At 46.3% G+C, this 12,477-nt stretch overlaps 1 protein-coding gene across 1 annotated transcript in view; it reads left to right on the forward strand.

The window, feature by feature from the left end:
• EPS8 (EGFR pathway substrate 8, signaling adaptor) overlaps positions 1-12,477 on the forward strand; it is a 145,290-nt gene that overhangs the window by 110,252 nt on the left and 22,561 nt on the right. Inside the window, exons 10-14 of the mRNA XM_083699669.1 lie at positions 1,139-1,243; positions 1,759-1,833; positions 2,945-3,093; positions 6,417-6,600; positions 11,384-11,517. Of these exons, the coding sequence (XP_083555795.1) occupies positions 1,139-1,243; positions 1,759-1,833; positions 2,945-3,093; positions 6,417-6,600; positions 11,384-11,517 (647 nt within the window). The remainder of the gene's footprint in view (positions 1-1,138; positions 1,244-1,758; positions 1,834-2,944; positions 3,094-6,416; positions 6,601-11,383; positions 11,518-12,477) is intronic.

The raw sequence follows: 12,477 nt of genomic DNA on the forward strand, positions 1-12,477 counted from the left end.
TGTAACATTTTCAGTGCTGTCAGATTAGGCACTTGCATAATCCCTGAGCTGGCTGGGGCAGATGGGAGCTGGGAGTCCCACGGCCTCTGGAGGGCACAGGGTTGGCTACCGTTGCCATGAAGTGACGCCTGATTAGAGCCTGGGATTTGGACAAACAACAACAACATTCAAATGTCCCTTGTCATGGCTGGTTGGATGCAGAGGAATGTTGGGAGGAACTAGCTGGCGAACCCACAAGGAAAAAGGCTCAGAACCCGGGAATGGTGGTGGGATGACAATCAGTGGTCAGAGGGAGACAATTGGGAGGAGGAGAGGTTGGAAGCTGGAGAGGCAACAGGGCTTAGTGAGCTGGGAGAGTCTGTGGCAGAGAGAAGTCCGGAAGCAGAGGCAGAAGCAGGAGAGGATGGAGGCCAAGAGGCAGTGATGAGTCGGGCTGCTGAAGAAGCCAGAGTGTCTGCCCTGGTCTCCCAGAACCCAGAGAGGCGTGAAGTGGGAGGAGCAAAGGCAGACTTACAAGCACAGTCTCAGAATGCTTTGGGGGAAACCCTGGAGAGGAGGGGACTTAGGCAGAGGTGGAAGGCAGGGACCTTCAGTCTCTGCAACTGACCAGACCTACTGAAGAGTTGCTGTTCTCATTTGGCTTGAGTCCCCTGTGCAGATCCTGTTTTTTCTAATAAAAGGAAAACTTACCTCTGTGTGATTTACTGCTGACTGGCTCCTGACGCTTGAGGACTATGTAAGCTCTCATGGAGAGAGCCACTGAGATCTTATGATGAAGGGTGGTATATAAAGTAATCATCACCGTCACTGTACCATCATCATCATCATCATCATCATCTTGTAGGCAGTTGTGCAATTCAGTAATTTAAAACTATGGGCTTAATGGCCTTGGAGGGAACCAAGGTAAGGGGTGGTGGACTACAACTCCCATCATCTTTGGCCATTGGTCATGCTGGCTGGGGCTGATGTGTGTTGGAGTCCAATTTAACACTGCAGGGGGAGTGCTGATCTAGGACCACTCTCCCTGATGCGCTTCTGCTGCTGCTGCTACCACTACTGTGTACCTTCAGAGGCACCTCATTCTGCTTTCACATGTTGTGGATGCCTCCCAAGAAATTCTGCCAGGTGATTTTCTTTTGTTCTTTGTTCCCCAGAGGGTGTCTTAACTCTCCGCTCCAAACCTCCACCTCAAGACGAATTTGTCGACTGTTTGCAAAAATTTAAACACGGCTTCAACCTTCTGGTAAGTGGCTGTGTGCAAAATACTCGCAAAACGTAAGAGCCCTGCTGGATCGGGAGGGAAAGCCCTTCTTGTCCAACATCCCATTCTCACAGTGGCCAACCAGATACCTGTGGGAAGTAGGAGCGCAACAGAACTCGTAATCCCCAGCAACTGGTATTCAGAGGCATACAACCGACAACAGTGGAAGTGGAGCATAGCTGCCTGAAAATAAAAAAGGACATCTCTATGCAAGGATCAAAGAGAGAAGGAGGGACCTTGCGTGCCCAAGGCATTTTACACATCATCCAGTCTGAGACATTGTGGACTGTGATTAAATAAAAAGCTATAGGTTTGATGCTCTGCCTTGACAGGCAGTGTCAAAGAGCTTTCCTGCTAGCTGACAGTGTTTTAACTAGCAACTAAATATTGCCCTGGACCTTCTAAACAAAGCCTGCATGTTTCAGTACTAAGATTTGTCATTTCCCATGAACTGCCTTTAAAATAGTTATTTCTCTTCCTTTTCTTTTCTCCTGCAGGCTAAATTAAAGTCACACATCCAGAATCCCAGCGCATCTGAATTGATTCATTTTCTGTTTACCCCTTTAAATATGGTAAGGTTATTTCTAGATATAAAACGTTACAATGTTTCATAAAATCATAGACTTTATGATCAGAAGGGACCATGAGGGTCATCTAGCCTGGAATATTTTGCCTAATGTGGGGTTCGATCCCACAGCCCTGAGATTCAGAGTCTTGTGTTCTGCTGACTCAGCTATCCCAGCTTATAGCTCCTGATCCCTTCGAAATTAATCAAATGGGAAATGGACAATGGAGTTGATGTATGCCACGAAAACGAAAAGCATTGTCTACACTAAAAAAAAACTTTTCGGTGGAACCCAGTTTGTGCTCTTGCATTTGTGGAAGAGCTTTGGATCGTGGGGAGACTTCTGTTAACTGGAGAAGAAGAAAGACAATTTCCCCCCATTTCTTCTGTAAGAGCAAACATTATCTAGTCCAGGACCCTGTTCTCATATTGGCCAGGGGGAGCCCTGCAAGCAGGAACTTGAGCACAACAGCGACTCTCTACATTTGTGATTTGCAACTGGTTTTAAGAGGCATCCTATCTTTGACAATGGGGACAGTTCATAGCCATTGTTACCTAGCAGCAATTGATGTAGGCTTTCTCCCTGAAGCCCCCTTCTACCTGTTCTGAAGGGTATTGGGTGGGGGCACCGCAGATAGAAGAGGAATCAGGAAATGTCATCATCTCCCTTCTAATCCCTTTATAAAGGTGTCCCCTGCACCAAAAACTTCCTGCAACTGTGCCAGTTAGATTCAGAACGCATTGCTGTTTCGCTGACATCTTGTCCGATCAGTTGCAAAGGCTCCGTTCGGCCAAGTGTAGGTTAAAAATGCTGAAAAGAAATTGGAACTGGGTCCCAAACGCTTGAATAGTTTCAGTTGCAAAGCATGTCCCTGTGCAACTCATTGAAAATTCCCTTTAAAATACATAAAAGCAGCAGCTGAGAAAGGACTCCAGCCTCATTTGCATGTGTGTTAAAGGAGAATGCCGCGATTTTTCTTTTTACACTTGAACCCAATTACAAAGCACAGGGTGAGAGTCTTCCCTGGCAATGCTTCCTCAAACGCCAGGCTCAAGAACATCCATGATCACTCCTACCATATCAACAATAAGCCTGCTTTCAATTCTCTCTGTCGTAGGTGGTGCAGGCAACGGGAGAGCCTCAGCTCGCTAGCACAGTCCTCAGCCCCCTCTTAACAAAAGACACAATAGATTTCCTGCGTTACACCGTCACAAGTGACGAAGGACAGCTATGGGTGTCTCTAGGTGACACGTGGACCAAAGCCAGGTAAAAGGAAATTAACATGTTTGGCTTGTTTATCTACCAATATGAGCTATGTTATGCTTCGCGGGCGTCATCCGGCTTTTTCTCTGAGCCCAGCTTGGGCCGGAGAGGGCAGGATACAAAATAAATAAATTACTAATTTATTATTATTATTCTGTGCACACTGGTGTGAATGCTGAGAACATAGGAGGCTGTCTAGTAACAGAGTCAGACCACTGGTCCATCTAGCTCAGCATTGTCTGCACTGGTTGGCAGCAGCTCTTCAGGATTTCAGACAGGGAATTTCTCCCAGTCCTATCTGGAGAAGCCAGGGGTTCAACCTGAAATCTTCTGCATGCTAAGCAGATGTTCTATGCCCTGAGCTACGGCCCTCCCCCAGTTGTTTTGCCGTGGGATCAGGGTTCTGAAAACATCATCATCATCATCATCATCATTTTTTATTTGTATGCTGCCTTTCCACAGTTAAAAAACAATGCTTAAGGCGGCTTACAGCATAACAAGATTTACATACAGTGGTACCTCGGGTTACATACGCTTCAGGTTACAGACTCCGCTAACCCAGAAATATTACCTTGGGTTAAGAACTTGGCTTCAGGATGAGAACAGAAATCGTGCTCCAGTGGCGCGGCAGCAGCAGGAGGTCCCATTAGCTAAAGTGGTGCTTCAGGTTAAGAACAGTTTCAGGTTAAGTACGCACTTCCAGAACGAATTAAGTACTTAACCTGAGGTACCACTGTAATTACAAAAGTCATAAACAATAAATAAACCACATCAAAAAAATACAACCAAATGGGAAACAATTTCCACATAAATCAAAATCTAAAACTAAGAATACAGCATTAATATCACAGTTTAAAATGGTAAAAATAACAGCAATTTAAACAAAAACAAAAACAAAACGGAGCCCTTTCTGCCCAGCAGCAGCAGCGGCAGCAGTCCTTTATGGAGCCCATCAGGCCCCGCCCTGGGCCAGGTGGCGAGTGGCAGGATTGGGGCCCTCAGGCACTGAGCAGGGGAGTCCTCCTGGGTGGTAGCCGCAGCAGCCGCAGTTCTTATAGGCCTGACATGACTCACTGGTCAGAAATCTGAGAAACTGCCCCAAATGGGGCTTGCAGGTCCCACACCAAATCAAAAGAGCTTAGATCGTTTTAACAACCCTATTCAGGGTCTCGTGGAAAATTACCCATTCTATTCAGTCCAAAGTCTCGTGAAAATCACCCACTCTCTGTCCCTTGCTCTATCCTAGCTCAGAGCTATGCCGTAGCTGTGACACTTGTCAGCAGATATGACTATTATTTTTTAAAATACCCTGCCCTCTCCTCACCTTCCCACTGTGCCTATAAGTAAGCAAAAACTACACTGGTGTCCTATTAATTCCACCTGCTCTTAGGACTGGTTCAATGGCATTTATTACCTTCATCCATTTTCGACAACACCCATAAATAAGAGATGGCCTCCAAAAAAGGAGAAAAAGGAAACCGTAAAGTGTCTTTCAGGGAGCTGTATGTGAAAAGGCAGTAATTCAAACCACAGGGCGATGCTTTCTATGCATGGTGCGTAGGCATCTCTAACCCTGCGAGGAAAATCCTGCTTCTGGTGGAGTAACATCACGTAGTGAGAGCCAGCTGATCTCAGCGGAATATCTTCACTGATTCCAGAAATCCCGGTCTAGTTAGAAGCTGCCAACAGTGATAGGCTGTGGGAAACACAAGTGTTGAAAAAGTGAAAGCATTGTGGTTTCCTAGCTTTGTCTGTGTAGTTTTTTAAATAATAATTTTAAAAAAGAAGAAGAAAAACATACATTTACATAGGTGCATAGTTCAGCATATAATGCATTATTGCAATAAAGCAAAATAAAATTAAAAAGTGATCTGGTTGTATACTGTCCCCGTCATACTGGAATATAATAAACGTGACACATCATTCTGAGAAACTTAGTTGTACATTAGTTGCTCTATAATAAACAGCGCTGTGATCTCTGGATGAAAGGTGGTGTAGAAATTTTAATAATAATAATAAGTTTTTTAAATCTCAGGATTTTTTTTAAAAAATAACTACTCTTGAGACTAGTAGCTGTTCTCCCCAACTCCTCCCTTGCTTTAGCAAAGCTTATTTTTTGCAGCAGAGAGTAGAACATAATCACAGAAGACAAGGCTGGTGGAGCAGGCCAATGGCCCATCTAGTCCTGGATTACTGTTTTCACAGTGGCCAACCAGATGCCTGTGGGAAACCTGCAAGCAGGATCTGAGTAGAAGAGCACATTCTCTCCTCCCCTCTCCTCCCCTCCCCTCCCTTCCCTTCCAGCAACTGGTTGTAAGAAGCATTACTGCATCCAACTGTGTAGAGGCAGAGCACAGCCATTGTGGCTCATAACCCTTGATAGTACAGTGGTACCTCGGGTTACATACGCTTCAGGTTACATACACTTCAGGTTACAGCCTCTGCTAACACAAAAATAGTGCTTCAGGTTAAGAACCTTGCTTCAGGATGAGAACAGAAATCGTGCTCTGGTGGCGCGGCAGCAGCAGGAGGCCCCATTAGCTAAAGTGGTGCTTCAGGTTAAGAACAGTTTCAGGTTAAGTACGGACCTCCAGAACGAATTAAGTACTTAAACCGAGACACTGTATTTTCCTCCGTGAATTTGTCCAGTCCTCTTTTAAAGCCACCCAATAGGTTGAGAGTCGCTTCCCAATCTTCCTGCAAGAATTCAGATAATTTAGTATAGGGTTACCAGATGTCCCCGGGGACAGTCCCTGGATTTGCAAATCTATCCTCAGAGAAATGCCGTCCCCGGAATGTCCCCAGATTTGCAAATCTGTCCCTGGGAAACGTGGCAGCGGCAGCAGCCCAGAGCCAGCCTGGTAGCGCAGTTGGCTGGCTGGCTTCAGGAGCTGCTCGCCAGCCAGAGCCAACTGCGCTACCAGGCTGGCTCTGGGCTGCTGACTGCCGCTGCCGCCGCCGCCACTGCCAAAGGGGAACTGGGGACATTCAGCTGTACAGTTCTCCTGCTCCTTTCCCCTTTGTTGTGACTGATCAGGGGAGGCCCGGGAGTCATGGGTGGGTGGCGGTTGCCCAGTTTTTTAAAAAAAACTCTGCACATTTATGTTTCACAGGGTGCGAAAGAAGGGCTTTGCACCTTTATACAATGTGCATGTGTGCTTGGGCCCAGGGTCCTTTGCCTCACCATCCCCACTACTGACTCCCTGTTGCTACTCAGGCTTCATTGAAAAAAATCTGGTAACCATAATTTAGTAGTAATATTTGGGGAGTTGTTTCATAGCGGGCAACCTAGTCATGTCTTCAAACCTGTTCCTCCTTGAATGCAGAGCAGAGTGGCCCAAGGAGCAGTTCATCCCACCCTACGTGCCGCGGTTCAGGAACGGATGGGAGCCCCCTCTTCTGAGCTTCATGGGATCCCCAAAGGAACAAGAGCTCAACCAGCTAGCCGAGTCGGTGGCAAACGTAGCTGAGCACCAGCGGAAGCAAGAGTTGAAAAGGTTATCAACCGAGGTAGGGAAGAGGGTTGCCGTTGGCTGCTAAGCCCAGGTGGAGGGTTTGTGTGCATCAGGCCAGTGGGAAACAGGCAGGCGATGTGATCCACACATCTCTTCTACAATAGCTGTTTACAAGTGTCAGGAGTTCAGCCTACACTCGAGTAGGACCCTGGCAGAGAAACATGCCCGACTGGCATGTTCTCTCCCTCCTGGTCTTTCGTTTGGGAGCTTCATGAGCTTTATTCTGCCCGAATGAAAGACCAGGAGGGAGAGAACATGCCAGTCGGGCATGTGTCTTTGCTAGGGTCCTACTTGAGTGTAGGCTCCAGAACGGAACTCCAGAACTTCCCACTCTGTGGAGTCAGAACATATATCGCCCAGTGATAGACAAAAATCCCATGACTGCAATCATGGAGCAGGAATTCTAACATCAAGCACCACCATCCTTTCTTCCCTTTGGCATCTACTTCTTCTTCCTTTCAACCCCTTGGCTGCTAACTCATTTGTGGAAAGAGGCAGCCATTGCAAACGCAGGCAAGCTAATGGATCCAAGACTAGGTACCTGTGAAGCATCTTAAAGATGGATATTGACTGGGAGCCATAGCTAAGGTGGGGCCAGTGGGTGCATTTTTAAAAAATCTGATTTTTTAAAAAATAGCAGCAGCTGGCGCCCCCACCCCCTCTGCCCCAAAGCAGCAATACTCAACACCAGTGCCAGATTTACTCTCTTGGGGCCCCCCCAAAAAAATTAAAGGAAAAAACTGGATGTACATTTCCAAAATATAAGTTAAAAAACAAATACAGTAAAACCTACATACAGCAACAGTGTTTTGTGTTGTGTAGGCTCCTGTGATGTAAGTAATGGGCCCCTCCTGTTAGCCTGCTCCCTAAAATATCACTGGTTTGCTCATTTCTATATTTCTATACTTTGATAAAATACATATTTTGTTATGTGCAAATGGCTTTAGATACCTACTAGGGCCATAAATTACCAACACCAAAAACAGAGACAATTTGTTGTTGACAAAGGACAGCTGGACATATAAAGGGCCCCGTTACCTTCAGTAGCTTAGGGCTTCATCAAACCTAATTCTGGCCCTGCTCAACACTCCCATCTGTCTGAACCTCACAGTTCTGCCCATCCATGTTTCCTGCTGATGTTTTTTTTTAAAAAAAGTCTCCCTGTCTCTCTCCCCCCCCCTCTCTCTCGTACTTACGTGAACCTGCCAATATCTTAGATTTTTGCTATAGTGGAAGGGAGCATGGCAGGATGCCTAGAGGGAAGAAGGAGTAATTTAAGGATGTTATTATTTATTTAAGAACAATGTTCTTTATAAGTGCACGAAAGCTTCTGAATGTAAAAAAACACAAACCTGTGCTTTTTTAGGTTATTTACTTTGGATGTTAACAGTTCATGGACACTAAGGTATGCCTAGGCATTTGGGTTGGGTGAGAAGGCAGTAACCAGATAGTTATGAAGAACTCTGTGCTATTCTGTTCGCTTATTAGCAGCACCTTCTAGCAAGGAATCCTGACTGCAGCCTGGCTTCCATTTATTTTTAAGGGCAGAAATCACAAAGCTCTTTAATTCCCGCCATAAAATGTAAGTCAGACACGTTTGGCTTTGCTAGCGTAGATGAGGTATACTGATAACCAGCAGGTGGTGAAAATGTCATGAGGCTCAGTGCGTTTTTGCATTCTCCCTTCAAAGAATAAAATATAGTGACCTCGCATTTCACACTAAACCATGATTTAGTGTGACATGCTGGAAACACGCCTGAGTTTTTCTAAAGTTGACATGCCTCTGCCACCTATATAGATTGGAGGGTGCCTTTGAGAGCATATAGCCTCCATTTCACTGGATCCCAGCGGTTCTGATTAAGAACAAATTCTGATATGTTTCAAAACAAGTCGACTTCAAACTGTGGGTTAGGAAGGTGGCTTCTGAAACCAGCCAGAGTTTATTATAAACCACAATGCCTGCTTTGCATGCAATGGCATGCCAGGATTCTGCAAAAAAACAACAACAACAAAACACAACTAACCACTTTCAAAGTTGTCGTCCAATGGTGAAAGAGGAGAGGGGCGGGAGAATGTGCAAATCACACTAAACCGTGGTTTAGCTTGACCATTACCAGTATGTCCAGAAAACAATAGTCGTGCAAGAGGAACAGAAGACAGTCCTTGATTCCTAGTAAGACAAGAGCAGAAAATTGCCAGGTTTCACAGTATCCAACTGAAATCTGTGAAGGAATGACATTGGCTTCTAGTGTCTTCATCTAGGTGCACGTTAGAGACCTTCCAAAACTCTTAAGTGAGCATGCAAACTCTGCCTATCTTCCAAGCCCTGAATTTGGGCTAACAAATTGCAACCTTTTACTTTGATGGAAAGGTGTGGAAAAGATCGACACAGAAACTTCAGCTACCGTTTCCTTTTCAGACTGGAGTCGCATGCCCCCAGTGAGCCAGTGGCATGAAAAACTTCTGTGTACCCTAAGCTCAGAGCTCACCCCCACAAGATTGCCTTTTTCCTGCAGGGCATCCTCTTTTTTTAATACAGAAAAAGGCACCCCAGTGCGAGTTAACAGCATACTTGTGGCTGCCATGGTTACAGTGCCTAACCCGGAGAAGTAAGCTTTGATCTGACATCTAGGAAAGTACATCAGAAATTCTGATTCCTGAAAATTATTCCTAGCTTAAGCTGCGGAGACATCTGCTGGCATCCCCCCCCCCCAAAAAAGCCCCTGCTACTTTGAATAGGTTTCCTACTTGTGCATAATTACTGTAATGAACTACAAGGTGGTGTCAGTTGTTTCCATTGCAATTATTAAGAGACATTTTGTGCTTTTGCAGCACACTGGAGTCATACCAGGGACTGCAATTCATGTCCCTGGTGGTACATGCCAGGTGGTAGCTAGTGGATCTTAGCAACTTCGGTGCTCTCAAGTACATTGTGTAGCATCTGTTGTCGGATGTTGCAGCAGCTGGTATCCATATTGCAGATCCAGGAAGCATCCACATAGCTCAGTGCTGTGTCCCAGGCTCAGTCCCTGACAATCCCAGTTAAAAGGCTCAGGTAGTGAATCTGGGTTAGGCTTCTGCCTGAGTTTCTGGAGAGCCACTGACAGTCAGGTTGGGGAGGGGCCATAGCCTGGGGGTAGAGCATCTGCTTTGTATGCAGGTTTCATCGCAGGTATCTCCGGGTAGTGATGGGAGAGGCTCCCTGTTCTTCGTCCACTGTCAGAGGCATGCTGGTTTGGACCTTTAAAGCCCTATGCGGCCTAGGACCCACATACCTGCAGGACCGCCTCTCCTGGTATGCCCCGCGGAGGACCTTAAGGTCCACAAATAACAACATTTTAGAAGTCCCGAGCCTCAAGGAGGTTAGATTGGTTTCCACTAGGGCAAGGGCCTTTTCAGCACTGGCCTCGATGTGGTGGAACGCTCTGTCACAAGAGACCAGGGCCCTGTGGGATTTGACATCTTTCTCCAGGGCCTGTAAGACAGAGCTGTTCCTCCTGGCCTTTGGTTTGGGCTTGGTCTGACCCTTATGTTTCCCACCCCTTATGGTCTTGATTTATCAGCTATTTTAAAATGAGATTGCATTTTAATCTGTATTTTAAATTGGTTCCCCCCCCCTTTCCTCCCTAATATGTTTTTACTGTGATTTTATTGGTGTTAGCCACCCTGAGCCCAGCTCTGGCCGGGGAGGGTGGGGTATAAATAATTATTATTATTATTATTATTATTATTATTATTATTATTATTATTATACTTCTGAATATCAGCTGCTGGGAATCACAGGAGAGGAGAGTTCTGTTGTCTCAGGTCCAGCTTGCAAGCTTCCCACAGGCACTTGGTGGGCCAACATGAGAACAAGATGCTGGGCATGATGGGCCATGGGCCAGCCTCTCCTGAAGTTCTCATGGAAACCTGGAAAGCTGCTGCCAGTCAGTGTAGACCGTACTAAGCTAGATGGGCAAATGATCTGACTCAATGTTTCTGTGTCGGTGTAGACCAGGCATAGGCAAACTCGGCCCTCCAGGTGTTTTGGGACTACAATTCCCATCATCCCTGACCACTGGTCCTGTTAGCTGGGGATGATGGGAGTTGGACTCCCAAAACACATGGAGGGCTGAGTTTGCCTATGCCTGGTGTAGACAATACATACTGGGATACAGGGACCAGAGTAGGAGGCAGCTTTCTGTGCCCAGTACTCTGAAACAGACTTCTCATATCTGGTACCTTCCAGATATTTTGGACTACAGCTCCCATCAGCCCCAGCCAGCATAGCCATGAGGCTGATGGGAGTTGTAGTCTGCAATATCTGGAAGGCACCAGATTGGGGAAGATGGCAGCAGTATGTTCTCTACTTAGCTTCTGTTGTCTTCTGGGCTGCGATCAACTAGAGAATATAGTGGAAGTGGAAGCTCTGCGCTGATAAGAGTCATGAAGGAATTGTGTGCCATGTATGAAGAGAGGCTTCCTTCAAACCTCTGTCTCGCGTTCTTGGAAGCAAGGCACAGGGCGAACCGTCTCCTGTCTCCCAAGACTAGAAGCAAGGCATGGCAAAAGTGTTCTGGAGCTGATGACTTCCATGCGTTGCCGGTGTGAACCCAAGGCATCCCCAAGGCGGCTTTGCCCTGCCAAGTTTTCCATAGTTGTGTGATTTAGCCTTTAAGACAATTAAGACAACAATTGTGGTGTGAGTACACAGAGAAGCTGTGCATTATGTGCAATGGAAAGTCAGCTGTGGACTTTCTGTGACTGACAAGCGTTCCTTGTTTTCTCTCTTTCAGCATTCCAGTATCTCAGATTATCCTCCGTCTGAAGGGTACGCATTCAGTAACACAGCTTACAAGCGAGGGCCCTTACTGGACCAGGGGGCAGCTGTAGCCGCTTTTAAGCAAACTGTTAGCCGACATGTAGATAGGTAACATTTCAGTGGATGTCATGTGCACAGCTGTGGAGAACTGTCCAGTTTTAGGGTGGAGGATGCCTGCCTCTTTACTTCTACTTCTCTCCATTGGTTCTAGAAGTAGACAATCCTCTCTCTGTGTTAGAGCTAATATCTAAAACCTCTTTTACTCTGCTTTTACTCTTCTTTTTCTGAGGGGCCTCTGACAAATTATGTCCTAATTGACTACTATCAATGTTTGCTTTCAAAAAAGAGATGAAAAATTGAGTCATATGCTCTGAATTGGAGCCTGGAACGTTATTACACTTCCAAACAACCCATTCCCTTGTTGTCTGCGGCCAAGGTCAACAGTGGTGTGTCCATTTTTTAAAAAAACGTGATCTTGCTGTAGCCTTGAGCAAAATAAATACAGGAGAGAGATGTTCCCTGCAGTTGCCTGGGATCTGGTTACGTGGACTGGCTTCTACACTGCAGAGTCAATGGGAGAAGAGGCTCATAGCCTATGGGTGGAAGTCTCTGAATTCTGGATTGGCTCATGAATCCAGAATTCACCGGTGAATCCAGAATTTCACCGGTTATGAGGCTTGGGTGTTACCTGTTTGTGCCCCCCCCCCCATCTTAAGCACATGTCACCTGGTCCAGGTAGCTTCAAAGTGTTGGTGTTGATGTTTAAAGCCCTAAATGGCCTCGACCCAGTATACCTGAAGGAGCGTCTCCACCCCCATCATTCTGCCCGGATGCTGAGGTTCAGCGCCGAGGGGCCTTCCGGTGGTTCCCTCATTGCGAGAAGCAAAGCTACAGGGAACCAGGCAGAGGGCCTTCTCGGTAGTGGCACCTGCCCTGTGGAATGCCCTCCCATCAGATGTCAAAGTGATAAACAACTACCTGACATTCAGAAGACATCTTAAGGCAGCCCTGTTCAGGGAAGTTTTTAATGGGTGACATTTTAGTGTATTTTTGGTCTCTGTGGAAGCC

The sequence above is a fragment of the Podarcis gaigeae genome, assembly GCF_964106915.1.
Source record: "Podarcis gaigeae genome assembly, chromosome: 10".
Lineage (NCBI taxonomy): Eukaryota > Metazoa > Chordata > Lepidosauria > Squamata > Lacertidae > Podarcis > Podarcis gaigeae.